The following is a 20,187-nucleotide window of genomic DNA, read 5'->3' on the forward strand; positions in this document are numbered from 1 at the left end:
TTTGCAAGATGTTATAGAGTTTGCAAACAGAGACAAGTGCATTATTGCTTTACACAAACTTTTTTTCTCTGGCGGCACGTTTGGGCCTCTAAAATCTTTCAATTTGAAATTTTGATACCTGAAAAGAAATAAATTGACCCCAAATAAAAGGAAACTTAACAATCCAATTGTTATCGTAGTTGCCTGATAGGGCCACCAAAAGATTCTCTTTTTGGAAATTAAACCTTCTTAAATTAGCTTGTGATCTAAGCTACATGTAACTTATCAGATTTTTTTTTCAACTTTGTGCTTATTTGTGTTGTCTAACACAGTATATGTTACAGTGTATGTATGTATGTGTTTAAATATATATTTTGTAAGTTTTTCTTCAAACAGCCATCCTAATGATTCTCTTATGTAACATTGATATTCTCCAACAGCGAAACACAAGTTTGAAGGTGAAAACTGATGGTCGAAGGGTGTTTGTTTTTACTTAGGCTGGGTGATATTGTTTGTTTGTTTTTCATATTTGTGGAGAAAAAAATTGTTGCCTATCTTTTGTGAGATATTAGTATTATGAATTTCTCAATGGTGCTCCTTCAGCTCTGCGGGGTCTTTCTTATAAGGGACATGCTTGCTATAAGAGGGCGACTTGAGAACTGGTGCTGTTAGTTGCATCATCTGTCTTGTTTTGTTGTCTGCCCCGTAGCTATTCAGGACAGGCTAAGGGTGTGAGCAGTAGGTGTGTTTTGATGGTGGTGGTGGTGGACAGACGGAATTCCTTGAAATGTTGGTGTTGCTCTTGTTTGGTTCTTCTCTTTCTTTTCTTTTTTTCTGGAGGGCTTTCTGTCAGTTTTACATTTGTATTTCCCCTCTGTTTCTATGTGATAGCTGGTTGAGGGATGCATCAATTAGCAAAAAGAAAAATTGCTGTTTTGTTGCTACATATGTATTTGATATGAAAATGCATTTGAGACAGGCATGTAGGGAAATCCATTTTGATTTTTGTTCTTAGTACAGGATGTGTTTAGATGTTTGTGCTTGTTTGTTTGTTTTCAGAATATCTGTATGCCATCACAAATCATTTGCTTTGAAATTTAGATTGTTCTGTAATAGTCAGGGGATACCAGTTTTATTGCGAAAGCATGAATTCAGGCCAGTTGATCAAATTTCAAGGTCTTTTTGAGAGTGAAAACACTCCTAGTATATTTTCAGACTGTCATACAGTGTGATTGGCATCCTTACATGTAAAGGATACATTGCAAGATTATTTTCTTCCCCCTTTTTGTTTGTTGATGTAGATATTGAATGTAGTACAGTCAACCTTACCTACAAAATGTACAGTAAGTTGAATCTATTTGGACTGGTGAAATAGCTTCGACTTAGAGAAAATTCGACTTTGGATATGAGGAACTATAATCAATAGAATATAAAGAGAAGAGGACTTGAAAAGTCCTTTGACTTAGGCAATTATTTGACTTATGTGAGGTTGACTTCAGCAAAGTTGACTGTATTAAGATTTTTTGCAATGCATTTGTTAAAAGTGTTCAACTAAATCTGTTTCTGATAATTTTCCCCAGCTGACAAGCTGCAAGTGACAGCTGTGGAGGGTTCTCTCGGTGAGCGGCTGAGCCTCCTCTCACCCCTCACAGCCAAATCCTCCCCGCCCGTCTGGCTGGCCTGCCTGGAGAATTGCCTCAAAACCACCCTGGGCAACCTGCTACACTCATGTCTGGAATCAAGACTAAGAGAAGGTATGCTGCTTTGTAAATGTATACTTACATGATGAGTTAAAAGATTTTTTTTTTTTAAAATCATCAAAAGTAAAATTTTGTGATTCAATGTCTCTAATTTGTCTGAAAATTACAGGGACACTGTCATTCAGTCGAAAAATATTTTTTTTCTTTTTCTTTTTTTTGCCTAACAAATATGATGAAAAAAATTTCAATATCAATCTATATTTTCTCTTTCGTACTTCAACACATGCATCTGCTTGCTGCTTGCATGCCATAATGAGATCAGGTTTTCATTGTGCAATAGTACCTTGCAAGCACTGCCATGAGTATTTTCAAGCACCCAGCATAAATTGTTGATATACAATGTAATGATGATGATTATGATTTTGAAAACATCCTTACTTTCAACATTTTTAGCAATGTTATCAATAATAGTGTTGTAGCAGCACTGCAGTCATCTTTGTCATCATCACCATTATTGCTATTATCATTATTTCCACAACTACTTGTACCTTGTAGTAGAGGTGTGATAAATACGGTTTACATGTACTACAATGTGTATATTGTGACTACAATTAAAACTGGATTTGTTATCATCATCATCATATTTCAAGGCCTGACACCCACCAGCATCTTGGATGAGCTGCAGACCCTGGAGGACAACCCGTCGGCCGACCCAGACGAGCAGGCCCAGCTCAAGAAGGCCGTCCGTACCAGCTTCTCCGACTGGTTGCTGCGGTTCCCCACCCAGTGTGTCGTCACCGGGGAGGGGGTCCTCTGGAGCCGGGAGGTGCAGCCGGTGGTCCGGGAGGGCGACGCGAAGCACCTCACTCTGATCAGGTACAATGCTTTCACCCCCCAACTGTGCTTTGATCATTGATGGGTTCATCTTCTGGCGTATTTTTATCCTCATCAGTGTAGATATTCTGAAATTTAACACTACATCTTATTATGATTTCCCTCATTTTCATGCAAACTTGCACCTGAGTGGCTTTGCATAATTTTCAAATGTTCAACTTGCTGTTTCTGCATATTTGAAGGTGTGCTATCATTGATGCGAGAAAAGTTTGAAATAATATGATAAACATATCAAAAGTGAAGGAAGTTCAATATTGCACTGTCATAGTGAGTGGATATTGACTATTTTGATTGATCAATTCCTATAACAGAGACCATCTCCAGAAGCGGCTGGAGCAGTACAGCTCCATCCTGAGGGACCACTGCTACAACCAGGCCTCCTCAGACTCCAAGGTCCGTCTCCAGATCCTGCTCTCTTCCCTCATCGAACAGGGCATGCACCACCGTGACATCGTGGAAGGTGAGTGTTCAAGCCTCTTCCTAATCTTGTCATGGCATTTCACAGTATCACTCTCCCCAAATGGTCAGCATGCACAGATTCAAGGTGTAATTATGATTAAAGTGAGAGCAGCGGCTTTCTTTTGCACATTATCCAATGTCTATGATATTTTATCCCTAGATGTAACTTAAATTTGGCAAGAGGGTAATGTTCATATCAAATTTTTTTGAATATTTCCAGCTTTGTATTCCTGATATGTTTTCTGTAAATGCCTCCCGCACCTTCCAGACCCCTCAGAATAGCATAAACTATAAATTATGACAGCTAAATGTAATAATATGAATATATATGATAATGTATACATTGAAAAGTAGTGGAGGGAATCTGTACAAGGTGATTTCAATTTTGGCCACATGCTTTCTTCAACTGCAGGTCTCTTGAAGAAGAGTGAGCTGTCAGACGGTGATTTTGACTGGTGTCGTGTGCTCCGCTATCAGATGGACATCAAGGAGGTTCTCTGTGCCCAGACCGTGGTCGACCAGGACGCGGAGTCGGGGAGGAAGAGTGAGGCCTCGAAGTCGATAATGACCACCACCGATGATGCCTCCATGACCACAGAGAGATTGGCCACTCGAGGTGAACATTAGAGGGCGCTCTTCATTTGGTGTTGTTTAGTACAGTGTATAGTGATCTCTTACTACAATTGTTTGTACATCATAAAATTGACATGTACATGTATGATGAAGTGGCCACATACATTGTACTGTTTGAGATAAAGATGAAGATATAGATAAAGTTTCATCAAGCAGACTTTTGGGAAATTGCTTGTGATTTGCCCCAGATTTTTGCTTTACTTCTTAGTTGTGTAAACAATATGAAGGAACAGTATGCACAAACATGTAGATTTGTAGCTAGAGTATGTTTAATGATGAATGGTCTCAAGTGGGTAGAAGTTTCTTCTCATTCTATAATCTTATTTACTTCCTGAAAATGCATTTTTTTTTTTTTAAATCAGAACCAAACTAGTGCTTGTAACAAGTCATCATAATTAGTACCTTTTTGATAATCTTAGTGGAAAGACTTTTAGGGACTCTGTCAATGTTGTTCTAGGAAGCAGCTATCAGGCAAACCTGTACTCAAAACCAAAGACTGTGGAATGAAGTATCCGGTATATTATATTTAACATGTTAGAATTCATGACTCAAACTTTGCATCTGTGTTTTCAGAAGCTGGGCTGGGACCAAGGACACGGACCATTACAGGTACAGGGTTTGCCTTTGGGCCCCTGAGAGTGACCCAGCTGGGGGCCTCCTTCTCCTACGACCACGAGTACCTTGGCCCTGCCCCGTGCCTGGTGGCCACCCCTCTCACTGACCGCTGCCACCTCGGCCTGACCACTGCCATGCGTCAGAGACAGTGTGGGACGGTCATCGGTCCTGCAGGAGTGGGCAAGAGTGAGACCGTCAAAGATCTTGCTAGGGTGAGAAATCACACATTCTTTGATGTATTACATTGTATCTACATCATTACATATTTTTGCATACAGCATGAAAATGTGTCAGCTACATACAGTATGTCCTAATGTACATCGTATTTGGATTGTGCCAAAATTACATGTACAATTTTAGGTTGAACTTGTAGTGTACAATTAACCATTGAATTGAAAGATGTGGTCTGTATTAAAGGTAGCTTGAACTTGATGACTTGACTAATGTTTCCTACATATTGTACAAGGCTGGTTCAAATAGTAAGTTTGATATATGTACACTATACTGTATGTATTTCATGCCCTTAGTGTATATTTTTGTGTGACACTTCCACTACGTAACCCTTTCTGTGCCAGGGACTTTGGACAGAGTGTACAACTCTATAGGGTTGTTAATGCCAGTCGGCTCTCAGAGTACACAAATGGTGATCAAAACACATTACATGTACATTTCCTTGGGTTAGGGTCTATAATGGCATATTTGAAGGCATGAAAAAGAAGACACATGAAGGAGACTACTCTGTACATGAAATAAATGAAAAGGCTATTTGAGAAGAAAGGACTTTGAGTGTGTCCAAAATCACTTGAAATGCAGTCAAAACTATTTATGGGTCAGTGGTCTTCTTCCTCTTGTTGAGCAAGGCAGTCTTAACAGATACATGTATATCTAGTCAGGTAGAGTAAGATGAAACAAGAGTGTTGAAGATGTGGAGAATTTTAGTTGAAAGAGACTGTTGTAGATATGCTCCTTGCCATTAGAGGAGTTGTTTTTCAGTGGATAAGACCATGGACTGTCAATCAGTTGTGCCCTTGACTAGGCAAGGCATTGTAACCTCGTTGCCTAGCCCTTTGGAAGGGACATTAAGCCGACAGTCCTTGTGGTTACACTCATTGTTTTCAGTGGCTACGACAAAATATGTACAATAATTCAATTCAGTTCAATTAAAAATAAATCATTTATTGCTGTTTGTATTTTTCCTTTCAGTTCATGGGTCAAAATCTGATGACCTTTGACTGTGCAGTGGACACCAGTATTGAGATTGCCAGTCAGCTGTTGTGTGGGGCCGTCCAGAGTGGCTCCTGGGTTCTCTTTGACAATGCCGACAGGTTGACACATGGTAAGCACTTCAAATGATTGAATTCTAGTATTGTGTTATACTCTGTCATACTACCTTGAAGCTACCAAGCACTGTTGCTTCTCCACATTGTGCATGTAGCAGAAAAAGCTATAATTGTTTGTTAAATGTTTATTGTTTTTCTGCAGCCAAATCTTGTACTAGCAGGTCATGCACCAATATGGACATTCATGAGACACAGGATGTAGTGACATTTACATGTTGAAAGAAATGAGTCAGTAGTGTCCAATAATGTATACACCATACATTTACAGTCACGTGTATCTAGTCCAAATTTTCATGAACTGGGACTTCCCAACAAGTTTGCTAGTGGTTAAATTGGAGATTGTGGAGTACAGTAATAAATGGAGACATACACGTAAGCATGGGCATATCGCATTCATATCTAGATCTGAGTTAATAATTATGCGTGTTGTTGAATTCGCAAATAGCACCCAATTCATGAAATTCACGAAAATAAAGACCTTGCCAAATAATTGACATATACAGTATACTTCATGACGAGAGCTAGACTGGAGATATCAAAGCAGCCCACACAATACTTATTCTAACCTCCAGTAATTGAAATATGCCATACTCATTCCAGGATCTCAATATGATTACATTTACAGTGTGATAGCTAGAGTCCATGTCTCAAATGCATCACTGAAGTATTCTTGTGGAGGTGATGGAAAGTTGGTGTGGTCTGGAAAGTTAGTGGGAATTCTTTCTCTTTAGTCTGATGAAATGGCCTATCTCTGTTACAACTGTATGTGTATCTTGTTCTTGTGACTTTATTGCAGGTCTGATGGCTGTGGTAAGCCAACAGCTGGAGTACCTGTGCCACGCCTACCAAATCCTGCAAGCCACCAGCTCTCTGTACAACAACAAGGGGACCAGCAAGCATGATTACAAGGTTGGACTGGTTCACTCTTATTTTACAATTTGCATTGTACCTGCCTCTCCTGAGCTTTGATCTAAGAGCTGAATCTATTCTTTACCTAACAGGAAGTTGTTAGCTGTTTAAAAGTTTTGCCAACAAACAAACCTCATATGCTTGCACCTCCCTATTGTTGTTGGTAACAGCTCTACTATGCTCAACTACGCTCTATTGATTGCATCATTATGAAAGTTTTGAGATGCTACGTGTACTTCTGTTGTAGCCCCCAAAATTATCTTTCCTGTCATGATATGAGGTACCATGTACATGTACAATGTAATGTCTCTCTGCTAGCCACAAGGCAATAACATACCCCGTTGGTTGAGAATGGTGGAAAACGAAAACACCTCTGGTGAATTGTACATTTTCAATGCATTAATGCTGTACCTAGGTAATCATTTTTTTCTCATGAGTACGGTACATGTATATAAAAGAAACCATAAAGTTTAACTGCAGCATTCATGCTCAGAACGTTTGTCATTGTCAAAATAAGATGACACTCAACCTTTTTGTCCCCCCCCCCCCCCCCCCGTTTCAGTAATTTGGTTTATTTGAAGTAAAGACTACAATGTATGTACCATTCCATGAAGCGTGATTTCATGCAATAAATTGAAACATGACCAAACATTGTCACACAGGTGCCAAAGACGAGCCCCAGGAGACGCCACTCCCTGACCACCCTGCACTCCTACCAGGTGAGGGAGGAGCAACATGGACGACGCCCCACCACCTTCCCCGGGGACCCACAGGTGAGCCATTGTGTGTCGTCCGTCAGTCTGTGATGACATCCTGCCTTATATTGACTCCAGACCCTTGTAATATAAAGCTCAGCACTCTTTTGCCAACAGTTGCAGTGTAATGTTGAGGAACATTGACCAATCAGTATCAATTTTTTTTTTTTTTTTTGGGGGGGGGGAATTGCTGTCAATAGTCACCATTCAATCAGCTGTAATCACAGTTCTGTAGTGTTCCTGGGATGTCATTTTTGTCTCTACTTTGTTTTGTTTTGTTTTGGTTGCTTATTTGTTTGTTTGTTTTTACTGTAGCCACTTACCATTTGACTTCATCACCTGTATTAATGTATTAAAGGAGAAGTCCGGACGATTTTGAATAAATTTCACCATAATCTACATAAATTAAGGAGTACACTGAGTAAATTTCATGGAAAAATGCTCTCCCAACTCGTCACAATCGATTTTTTAGCATCACCAATTTTGAATCGTAACTGTTGAATTTCTGTACGCTGGCGAGAAAGATCACGTGACGGCGTGACGTATCCTCCTCACATTGCTCTGTGTTTGGAGCATCAGCTGACTCGGGGGCCCCTGCATGAGCAACGGCGATACGGGTCGAGCAAGCGGTAGCGTACCGCGTGGTCGGGCATGCAGCGCAGATGAACCCGGCACGATCGTATGTTATTGCTTCACTTCGCACGTAAAAATGCCGATGTGTCAGGGGTTTGGGTGCTCAAATAAGCCGGGCGATGGCAAGAAAAAGAGTTTTTTTGCTATTCCCAACCCTGTCCATGAGCGGGAAAGGTGTGCCAGATGGCTGTCTAACATCGGTATCGACAAATTCGATATAAAGACATACACATACTGTAAAAACCGAGTTGTCTGCGAGGACCATTTCGAGGCAGAATGTTTTCAGGAGGACATGAGGGCGAAATTGATGGGATACATGCCAAAGAGAAAAATGCTAAAATCTGACGCTGTTCCCACAATTTTCGCCCATCGGCCGCCTCCAGCTACAAAGAGAAAAAGTAAGCAGCGGCAGGAAAGACACGAGAGGCAGCAGGTAAGTTTTGACAAGATTTTACGATAGTCATTGCACTGGTCAATATTATTAGCACAATTCTAAGCAAGCACACGAATCAATACGTGGGACTGTAATATGCATAGTAAACAACGAACAGGTCTCGGCTGCAACTACGCTACTTACGCGTGGCCGGATGGCCTCTATCTATGAATCCAGGCAATTTTTGACATTCTGTCTATGAGCAACCGTCGTCTGCCTACTGGTAGCATGCAGTTGCATCGTAAATCCATTTAAATTTTAGTTACTTTCTCATACTTGTTGTATAAATTTACTACTAACGGTATAACACTAACATACAGTATCAGTCAGTGACAGTGTACTAAATTTTTGATTAGTAGGTTATGATTTAATAGTGTGTACATGTGTAGATCCACCATAAAGTAGTTGCTGTAGCCGTAGGTATTATACAATGTACATGTATGTATTGTAGTATGTGTGGTGTGCAATGCGTAAGGACGGAGGGCCAGCCTAGCCGTGGGCCTACTAACTTACGTAGCTATACATTTATTTTTTACCTATCTTTACCTGTAAAATCAAGAAGGCTTACTGGTTGTTCTATAACTAAAGCATTCAGATGCATTCCTTATGATGATTGATAAGTGGTAGAGCCCATAATTATAAGAGACAAGTATCGTATCATTTAAAGTGATGAGCTTATTTTGGCATTTCTGTTGTTAATGCATGGACAAAGACCTAAAAGTAGAGGTAGTTCCCGTAGTTGTGTAAACATTAGAAAACAAACAAACAGTGAATTCAACTTCAGGTGAAGATGAGGTGCTCTGCAGCCTCATATCGTGATTTTAGTTTAATGCAACATTTCCAGGGCTGGACAAAAATACAAAATGTGGCTTCTTCTGGAATTCTGCTTGCCCAACTAGCCTGGGTGTTTGAATATTATACAATACTGTAAAACATATTCACGGCATGAAATCTTTGCGAACTGGAACCGACAGTCTTTTTCATAGCATTACATTTTCAAGGCATATATAGTGTAGTCAAGAAATTTCACATATGCATTTTAATTTCGTGAACCTTAGCGTTTGCAAAATTTGCGAAATTATAATGCACAACATTCCTGGTTTTGCAGTAGTTGGGGGAAGTGCTGGGATCTGGATACCTTGATTTACTTGCCCAAATGTGTATTCTCAGAGCTTTGAAAATTGAAATGAGTAGTTTCTTCAGGTATGAAAAAGAAAGAATATTGAATGATGTCGTTGATGGTTGGTCAAAATCTTGAAATTTCTTAAAATATTTGTTTTTATAAAAAACAAAATCACTGCAGGGCAAGTGTTTTTATATTCACTTGCCCTACTGTGATTTTTATTTGCCCCTTGGAACATACATTCATTGAGGCCTTTGGGCCATGTGGCCCTGTCATTTTTACTACTGACGGCAGCAAATAATTTTCCTGGTATCGCGTCACAATTTGCTATTCATTTTTACAACCCTGCTACACAAACTGAACTTTTATGTAGCAATTTTCTTCCATAAAAGTGTACAGGACAACATTTAAAGTATTGTTCATCAGCTGAATTTGCGAATCAAATTTGAGTTGGAAAATTATTCCCTGGACGGTACAGACTACATGCAGTTCCCCAATCATTTATACATGATTTTTATGGATGAATGATCTTTTTTTTTTTATTCAGATGTTGGATAACTTGTTAGGAGCACAAGGCTCAAGTCCTCAGATCCCAGACACTACTCCCACACCACCAAAGATTGAGGCTGGCTCGTCTGCTGTCCAAGACCCTCACGATGCAGACGAATCAGATCCTGCGGATTCTGGTCAGGTCCCACATTTTCCAGAGTCTTTCTGGAATATGGAAGTGCCAGAACCATGCGAGGTAAGACAGGTGCATGTCACGAGACTGCCACCCATGAGCCATGCAACCAAAAAGTTCTAGAGCCTATGAAACCAACACATAAAACTTGTGTTGTTATGTCAAACTTGTGGGCTGTATTATACGTATTGTCAAACTCATGGGCAGTATTTGCCCGTTATCAATCTGATATAAGCAGTATTCTTCATGGACTTTTTCAATGTTGAAATCGTGGGTGTCGATCTCATGAGATTACCGTGTAATACAATGTGTTCTTTAAATTCTTCTTAAGTTGTTGTTGTTCGTAGAAGATTTAGATCAATGCTGGAAAGGAAGGAGATCCAAGATTTTTTTTTCTTATAGTCCCACATATAACATTGTGTGTTCAGTTTTTATTTGCAATATGCAAAGGATTCCACTACTACTACTACACACAAGTGTACATAAGAGCTGAGTGCATGCATATCAAATGAACAAAACAGAAAGAGTAAAACGAAAAGTGTATGTCACTCTATAAAGCAAGGGTTTAAAGTTTCAAACAATTTAATCAAGACCAACCCACTGAAAACCTTTAGGCCAAAACTGAATGCTTATTTTATTTTGAAAGAAGCAAAGCAATATTTTTTTTTTTTGCATTTTTCCATGGTCTATAGTTTACAACTGCCATAGTCACATCACCCGGCAAATCCATCGGCAAGTTCTCAGAGAAAAGAAAATTGGCACGCCAGGATGACACGTTGAGAAAGAAGAAGAGGCGGAGACGGGTATGTTGTATTACCATTACCTGTGTTCATAGTTATGCCATTTTCTGTTTATGTTGGTTTTGTTAGTGTCTGTGTTTCATCAAAGATATTTAATACAATTTGAATGTGTAAATGAGATTCATTGATTTATCTAGACATTGATATTGATTATATTATTCAGAGTATGGAGTGTTTACTAATTCAATGATATACAGAGTATAAGATTTATTGCATTTGCATTTTCCTCTATCGATTTTTGTTTTCAATAGTAATGGTAGTAATGATGTGGTTGCCACTTCCCACCAGACCTTGAATGATAAGCTGCAATCTGATTTTGAAGAGGTACAAGAACGCTCCACATAGTTTAATAGGTTTCTGCAGAATCACATATCTTTTGATCAGAGAGACACTATCCAACTACAGCTCAGCCAACAAGTGCCTGATGTCTTAAATTTTTTAGTGTCAAAATTTTGAATTTTGTTTTCATTTATGATTTTCAATTTTTCCTCTTTTCCAGCTAAGTGGCCATAACAGTGGAAAGTTTGTGGACAGTTCTACACAAACTCCGCTTCGCAAATACCACGATTCGTCATCACAACATGAGGTTGAATGGTTCGACTCTGCTTCACAATGTCCTGAGCCAGATTATGCTGTTCCATGTTCAGAGGAATCTGACCATCAACTATATTCACTTCCTGTCCCTGATGATCCATCTCAGATCCATTTGGATCTGGAGTCTCTATTACAGGTACATTGTTAACTTTAATTTCATACTACTGGTTCTTGAATTTTCATCCAAATCACTTTAATATCTATTTAAATCAGAGCTGCTCTTGACCCTAAATTGGGGAAAGATTGCATTTTTCCCTCTTACTTTGCAATGCCCCCCCCCCCAAAAAAAAAAATGAATAAATATTATACAGAATAAAAAATGACACTATTTCAGGACTTTGACCTGTCAAGGCTTGTGCAACTTTTAAAACCAGACTTGCATCAGTGGGGCATACTGTTATGAAGTCTTTTGACATGTTGCAGATGCATGTCAGCCCCAAAACTGCTATTTGTACAGCAATCCCAAGGAAAGTGGGTTTCCCAGGAAAATCATAAATGTTTCATCATTTGCTTGTATAATTTTGATGTTATTGAGTTTGTGTTAATGATTTACCTTTAGTATGTATTAAATTTAGAGAAAAATGATGAAATGTAGAAATGCGTAGAAATTACAAAAATACTGAAATATTTGAGATATTAGTTTAAAATTGCAGCTTTTCATGCTGTAAAATTGTGGAACTTGCTACAATGGTGTGTTATAATGATAATTTTCCCAAAGATATACATATGTAAATTATGCATTCTTTTAGAGCTCATCGCACAGTAAGTGTGCACCAAACTTTGTCAATGTCATGTTTCAACAGCCAAGATGTAGCATTTTGTTATACACATACTTCTACCAGACAATGCTACCTATATACAGTGGACTCCCATCATATGAAAGCCCTCGGGATTGGCAGTTTTCTTTCATTATGTCAAAAATTTTGTTGTAACCAAACAAGTAAAAAATAAAAGACAAAGAGGATTATGTAGTGGCCTGGATTTTTACTTCATTGTAACCAAAATTTCAGTATAAAAGTGTTTGTTACAATAGGGAGCCCTATACGAATAAAACAGAGCTTGCTGCAAATTTGTTTGTTTGTTTTTCTCTCTTTTTAGGGGAGAAATTTTTTACCTCTTTTGTAGTTTAAAACCTAAAGGAGGTTACAGGTAGTTTTATTTTGTATTCATTGCAGGAAGAGATCAAGCAGCAAGACAAAGAGGAAGAGAGCAAGTTGGCCTCAAAATCCACGCTCATTGAGTCTTCATCATCAGGCAGCCTTTCCCCATCACATGAGCTACAGGTGAGAGGGTTAATGTTATTTTAATAACACTTTAGTCTATGAATTAGCATAAACGAATTCAACCAGTGGAAAAAACAGAAGTCCTCTTTCAGTAAGTGTATAAAGCAAAAATGATGGAAAGGGTAAAACAAAACTGTACGAAGTGAACTGGTTTCGGTCTGGCACTGACTTACCTTGGATAACATGGTGAAGTTTGAACAGACTACATACCAGCACGGGAAGATACTAGTAAAGCATAACAAACTGGGGTTATTTTAAGAACAGACAAAAGGCAACTGTGCCCAAGGCCCCCAGAATATGGACCATTTACTCATCTAATGGCAAATGACAGCACTCAGTTTTGCCTGCCACGCTCTGGCAAGCTGGTGTATGATCAGCTGTGTGTGATAAAACAAATTGACATGAATTTGTGTTTAGGTGTACAGTGTATTTTGAATTGTTGTTTCTTCTTTTGAATTGTAGGTCGAAATCGACCAGCATGAAAGTGAGGATGAAAACAATTTTGCCTCGTCTAATCCTATGCCGGTTAGCTCTTCTGTATCAGCCATCAAGCCCCAAACATCTTCGGTGAGATAATTATTTGTTGTTTAATCTTGATTAAAAGAAAATTATAATACACTGTACAGTGCACTCCAGTTATAACGACAACGGTTATAACAAAATTCCGGTTACAACGAAGTAAGAATTCAGACCGCAACATTATCAGCTCTATTTTTCTTATTGTTTGTTTGTTCAGTTATAACAAAATTTTGATATAATGAAAGAAAACTGCAGATCCCAAGGACTTCGTTATAACGGGAGTCCACTGTATTTGAGGAAATCTTCAATTTGTTTGTGTTTCTTATTCTATTTTCAACACTATGTTTATGTGTTGTGCAAGGCATGATCCCCCAGATCATGCCTTGCAGAACTCAGATTCTATTCAAAATACATGTATTGAATGAAATCTCATGTTTCCAATAAAGGACCCAATAATGTTTGGCTTGTTACGCTCACCCCTTTGTTTAAAAGATTTTTAGTTTTACCAATGTCATTAATAAAGCTAAGATGTCATGATTTACACAAGGGCATAATTCGACTGACAGAATATTCTCTTTAGCAACGGAGTACATGTGGTACAAGAATTTTACGTTTGTGATACAAAGAATTTGTCTCATTTGCTATGATATCTAATGGTTTGTGACGTGTTTCTGGTTAGTGCAATTTTTCACAAAGATTGCCCTATCACAAGCATTACATCCCCCACTTATTTACTTGAAATCACTGATACCTTTGCAGTGATATCAACTAAATATTAGTGCTTTTCTTACATGGGTTTACTATAACAAGATTTTCAAGCGGACTTTAATGAAAAGTCACAATCTTGAAGTATCAGAAGATTACATCCATTTTGTAGATCTCTGTCAAACTATTCTGGAATGCTGGCTTATGATAATTATAGGTTTTCTCCTCTTTTTCAGAACTTATTTGTGCACACTAATTTACAAAAGAAAACAATCACAACATTGAAATTGTCCTCTCTATCTTATGAATTTATTTGTTTTAAAAAAACAAGATAATACACGTAACAATGTCAAATGAATTCATTTTTACAGGATGACATCATTCCAGAGGATGTTTCTTGTCCCCCAAGCTCAACAATCTTTGCGACTCCTGCACCGATTACTCGTTCCATGTCTCCAGAAGTGAGTTATTCAGTTGAATTTTTCAATCTTTTTAGAAGTTTGTTGCTCATTAGAAATGATAAAAAAATCTTTTATGAGCAGATTTTTCTCTACCAGACTTTCAGTATGTCTTTAATTTGAAGTACAGACATACAATTGAATGTTAGTAGTATTGTATTTCATTTTGAATGCTTGTCTTTTATCAAACAGTTATCTTGGCCAATGGAGATGGTCCTGGTTCAAAGGACTGTACATTCTCTCCCGAGTTAATGCTCAAGATGGACAGTCAGTTTCTATAGAATGCGCAAATTTTTGAACAGGGACTATGGACTATCTCAATTTGTGAGAGTCGGAGTTGAGATTTGCATGCTTTTCAAACATTTTCTTGGGACGCCCTTTTGTTACGTTGCTCCCTTGTTCATTTCGTTTTGTGGAATAAGCACATGTACACAAATAGAATAAAAGACTTCAATTTGTTTTGTTGAATACACAAATACAAAATCTTTGCACTCTTTACAGGAGCTCATGATTTCTCTTTTTTGGGGGATGCAAGGTATCTTCAGTAATGTTTGCATTATTTGAAGAAAAAAGTATGACATATGATTGAAAGAACCAAATATGTTTTCATGTTATTTTTTATATTTGCTAGGACAAACCTGGATAATGTTTTTTTGACGAAAATAAGAAAAGAATAAAGCACAATTTTTCCTTCTTTTCACTTTTACCTTGCAGCCTCCTCATCGTAAAACATCAAAGTCATCTTCAGATGAAAGTTCGTTCCCAAGCGACCCAATGAGAGCATCGGAATCCAGCTACATTCCAAGTGATCACCAGAGTGAACCGGAGGAGGAGTACGATATTGAGGCGCCATTACATACCGCATGTGTTCAGCAAGCCAAGTACCTGGTCTTCGAGGAAAACCTGGACATGCTGTTCGATAGTCTGCGCTGCGAGGTCTGCCAATGCCCTGTAGACGAGAAGCAGAAGTCTACATCTGGTACCCTCCTTCGAGTGAAGCTGATCTGCTTGTCTGGGCATGTAATGTTGAACTGGGCGTCACAACCCATCATTAACCAGACAGGTGCAGGAAACATTCTATGTGCAGCTGCTACCCTTTTTAGTGGTGCCACTGAGAAGCGAATGCGGACCTTTACCTCCATACTCGGGTTAGAGTACATCGGCAAGTCAGCTTTCTTCGATTATCAGAGTAATCTTCTACTGCCAGTGATTAACGAGTACTATCTTGGTCACATTGCCCCTCTCCGCAGTGTCCGAACCAGCACACCAGTTGAGGTATGTGGAGATGGACGGTGTGATTCACCAGGGTATTCAGCCAAATACTGCACATACTCAATGATGGACCGCCACACGAACGAAATCATTGCCTCAGCTTTGGTGCAGGTGTCGGAGACCACAAGCTCTGTGGCTATGGAGAAACTTGGCTTTCAGCGATGCATGGAGAGCCTTGAAGCAGATCATGTCATACCATCGCTCGTGGCTACAGACAGGCATGTTGGCATTCGTGCTCTGATCAAGAAGGACTACCCAAACATTGTTCACCAGTTTGATGTATGGCATCTTGCCAAATCAGTCAAAAAGAAACTTCTTGAGGCGGCCAAGAAGAAGTCCTGTGAAGCGCTTGCACCTTGGATACAGTCAATATCGAATCATCTGTGGTGGTGCGCGGACTCATGTGATGGCGATGCTGATCTTCTGGTGGAGAAGTGGACCTCCCTTACGTTCCACATCACAGATCAGCATGAATGGGAGACTGGTGACCAGATTCATTGTTGTGCCCATGGTGAATTGGAAGAAGAGGATCGAGCCTCCAAAGCCTGGCTGGAGAAGGGAAGTCCATCCCATCAAGCCCTCAATGATGTCATCTTCTCAAGGCAAATCCTGAAGGACATCCGTCTCTTGACGAAAGCTTGCCACACTGGCGAGCTCGAAGTCTTCCATGGTGCAATGCTAAAGTACTGTCCCAAAAGACTGGCCTTTGACTACCTAACTATGCAGGGTCGCACTCAGCTAGCCATACTGGACCACAACCTCAACACACAGAGGAAGCAGGCTGTAGTTCATCATCCAACGCGAGGGTCTAGTGAAGAAGGAGCTCTGCGTTTCAAGGTTGTGTGGTCCAAGTCGACCAAACGTTGGGTACTGAAGCAAGTTCGTGAAGAGAGGAAATATGGGTACTTGTACGAGATGATGGAGATGGTTGTGAGGAAGAAGGTTAACAACGAACCTCTCCTCGTTCCTCAAGTCCCTGAGCTTCCACGGAATGTTGCACCTCTCTCTGCACCACCAAAACAGGAACTAATTGAGATGTTTGAAACAAGGTTTAACAGGGTTTGAATTTGACTTCTCTTCCAGTCTTACATTTTCAGTCATCAGTTAGGTAACCTTCACCCTAAAGTTTCCTTCTTACACACACTTGCACTGAGAGACCTATATGCTCATGCTGCTTTTCGAATATCCACTAGAACTAACATAAGCAGATCTTATCTAAGATGCAAGAAATACTGTACAATAAATGTTATTGGTACAGCAATTAAGCCAAAATTAAGGAAGTGGGTGATGGTCTCAAACACTTTGTGGGCATCCTATTCATTTGCGCCTACAAGTGCGAATTTAGTGTTTATGACCCATTCTAGCTAAACACAGTACGGTGTACTTGTTGTCAATTCAGAAATCAAGGTAGTGTGTGAGATTTACAGTGGTTCTTAGATTACCATCATAAGGTAATTTGGGGCTTTGAGACACTATTCTCAGATCTCCTAAATCACTAAATCAGTATTTCCTTCCAGAGTTTTTTTTTCTTTTTCCATTTTTTTATTAGTCATTGTTTCAGTGTGGATGAAGTTTGGAATAATTTCATTTTGTGTTTGCCATTTTGATACACTTGCCTTTCAGTTTAGAATATGTTCACAAATTATATGTTATTATTATCTTTTTTTGACAAATTAAGTAAACATCCAAGATTTTAAGTTGGCGACAAGTGTGTTGTTATGCTAGATCTGGTCTCATTTGTCTTTCTGTAACTTGTTTGTTTTTCAGTAAGAACATCACCGGGAATATTCGTATTGATAGTGTGCATCACAGAACTGTTGTATTTTTTTTTTTTCTCAGATTCTGAGCAGATGGTCTGAACATCCCTGTTTACATTTGCCAAGAGAAATGTTGTCATTTTGACAGAAGTACAGTTTGACTATTGTAGGAAGTTTAGAATTTGTTTCTCTTTCTCTCTTTTGTTTGAAGATATGCAGATAAGATTGTTGCAAAGTGGAGCCTTTTCACTTCTTATATCATAATGGTCGTGAATTAGACTGCACATTATTGTCTCAGTCAGGCATTGATGTTTATAGCTGACATACCAAGCTTGAAAAAGTGGATACATTTGAGACAGTTCTTCAGGCAAAGTCGTGTATTTGTTTTTTTTGTTTGTCTTTAGTTTAAGTACATGTTTACCAGAGACATTGAATAAAACTATTTTCTCTGTTCAGTATAATGGCTTAACGGTGTACTAAAGTATTTGTAATTGGATAGAAGTATCTAATTTCCACTCTCCAGTCCTGAAAACTGTTTTTCAGCGAGTACAAATGTACTTGGTACTAGGTACTCATCCTGTGTAATGGTGGTTTTTAGATTTTTTAAGCCATGTTTTATTTACCTTTGGAAACATTACAACTGTACCTTGAAAGTGGGCTTACAGTTCCACAAAACTTATTTTTCCCTCTGTGCCAAGAAAGGTGATTACTTTCTGTGTGACAGGCTTTATGCAGCTGGAGTGCATGGGCATTTGAAAACTTCATCAAGGTTATAGTCATCTATCTTACTGGATCTTGCCCAAATTTCTTTTGAATATGTTGATTGAAGTGCTCTCTACTACATACATTTATGATGATGGACTGTTCCATTCTGATATCACTCTGACAAAATGATTGCCTCAACTTTGTGTTAACATGCTTCTTCAGAATCTTGAATTGATGTCCTTTTTCCAGCTGCCAGTTGAAAAGTCAACAGAAATCAATTCCGTGTACAGTTTGGGAGTTTGTATCATGTCTGAGCTACATGTATGATTAGGCCAGTGAAGGTAGCTTTAGGTGTTCAAGCTGTGATGTGTATTGCAGATGTCGCAGGGCATGTACTAGTCTCGTTGCTTGATGTTGAACCTTTTTCACAGTACAGTGTCTTTCTTCATATAAGGATGCCATATCGGTGCACAATATTCTAAGCAAGGTCGGACTTACACATTTGTATGACTTGCAGGAGTAGTTGCAGGAGGCCTTTCTCATGTATATGTATGCAGCTCATAATTACATAGATGTGGGCACTGTCCATTTTAATTTTGCTGAAACAAATTGTTAACAAGCAAACTGTTTATTAAAGTAAAGTTGTCAATTGCAATAGGGCCAGGAGTCTAATTTACACTCATATTTCTGTGTTCAAAAGAGAGCCAACTGTAAGTAAGAGAGTTACCCAACCTCGAAAGGGAACATTCTGTTTTAGCTATGCCATTTAAAACAGCAAAATAAGTGTTTCTAAATGTTTTGTTGAAGTCTGAAAATGATAGTGATACATGGTGGAAAAAAAGTTAACTACAACTGTACTTCAGAAATGAATATGCCAGTTAATAAATTGGAAATGTATGTACATGTTCACCTTATTCCTCAACAAGGTATGGTACATGTATAACTTCACAATGAGCATACCATGATATGAGAATATAGTGTCAACAACCATTTCCATTATGGGATGCTCAGCAATTTGTTTGGGGTTAAAGGGGGGGGGGGCACTTTCTTTACTCCTTGCCATCGATTAAAAAAAAAAAAAATGTTGAGCATATTGACATTGTTTGGAAGCATTGTTTGTTGTAATGCAGTATAACAGTAGCAGTAAGCAACTTTGCAACTTAAATAAAAGTACAATATTGTACATGAGTATGCACTGCAGTAGAGTGACTGTGGCATCAGCACATCTGATATTGAGACTTCAAAATAGACTCTTGTTCAGTTTTCTCATTACCAGTGAACATTGTGTATCTGAAGTTGGCATCAATTTTTGTCAGCAGTTATCTCGGAAGAATGATAAGGGACACGGCAGTGGTAGAATGGAAAAACAAAAACAAAAACAAACATACAAGCATGCAAGTCTCACCTGCCTATAAAAGCTTACCTAATAAGATAAATAATGCTAATCTACATGTAGGCTTTAAAATGCAAAGAATCGGCATTCAAACACACGATCACAAACACACATGCAAAACTTTTAGCTTGGAGTGAGGGGTGCTCAAAATTGTTTCACAGGAAGTGTCATTCATGTGCCAAAGAAGCCCTATCCTCCCGACCCCCCCCCCCCATACAACAGTATGGCGCAAGAAGAGGGTACATAGCTACACTCCTGCATACAAGCGCATGCATCTAACCCATTCTCATTAAGACAAAGACATCAGCACACACACACACACACACACGGTGTGAAGTTTTATAATGCTGTTGCTTCATGTCTGGACAATAATCAGATGGGTTACCGATTATGTTTTTAATTTGCAAGTAATGACTGTCATAGTAATGATAATACAGTGTAGTGTTACTGCATTTACATACATGTATAGCATTGTCCTACTAGTTATTACAGTACCTGCTGGCAACAAAAGACATGTACTTACATGTACAAGTTATATGTCAACAT

General features: G+C 38.8%; 2 protein-coding genes across 2 annotated transcripts in view; both read left to right on the forward strand.

The window, feature by feature from the left end:
• The window catches only part of LOC139733293 (dynein heavy chain domain-containing protein 1-like), a 146,149-nt gene that overhangs the window by 38,379 nt on the left and 87,583 nt on the right, over positions 1–20,187 (forward strand). Inside the window, exons 32-39 of the mRNA XM_071644130.1 lie at positions 1,560–1,733; positions 2,330–2,555; positions 2,885–3,033; positions 3,445–3,648; positions 4,239–4,492; positions 5,484–5,616; positions 6,417–6,529; positions 7,192–7,302. Of these exons, the coding sequence (XP_071500231.1) occupies positions 1,560–1,733; positions 2,330–2,555; positions 2,885–3,033; positions 3,445–3,648; positions 4,239–4,492; positions 5,484–5,616; positions 6,417–6,529; positions 7,192–7,302 (1,364 nt within the window). The remainder of the gene's footprint in view (positions 1–1,559; positions 1,734–2,329; positions 2,556–2,884; positions 3,034–3,444; positions 3,649–4,238; positions 4,493–5,483; positions 5,617–6,416; positions 6,530–7,191; positions 7,303–20,187) is intronic.
• LOC139733305 (uncharacterized) lies at positions 7,643–19,220 on the forward strand. The gene is made up of 8 exons (XM_071644142.1): positions 7,643–8,350; positions 10,021–10,218; positions 10,848–10,958; positions 11,455–11,685; positions 12,725–12,832; positions 13,295–13,399; positions 14,428–14,517; positions 15,229–19,220. Exons 1-8 carry the CDS (start codon positions 7,883–7,885, stop codon positions 16,849–16,851), a joined length of 2,934 nt encoding a protein of 977 aa, XP_071500243.1. The 5' UTR covers positions 7,643–7,882; the 3' UTR covers positions 16,852–19,220.

The sequence above is a fragment of the Diadema antillarum genome, unplaced genomic scaffold, assembly GCF_040938485.1.
Source record: "Diadema antillarum isolate AM-2024a unplaced genomic scaffold, OU_Dant_1.0 seq00000467_RagTag, whole genome shotgun sequence".
Classification (NCBI taxonomy): Eukaryota; Metazoa; Echinodermata; class Echinoidea; order Diadematoida; family Diadematidae; genus Diadema; species Diadema antillarum.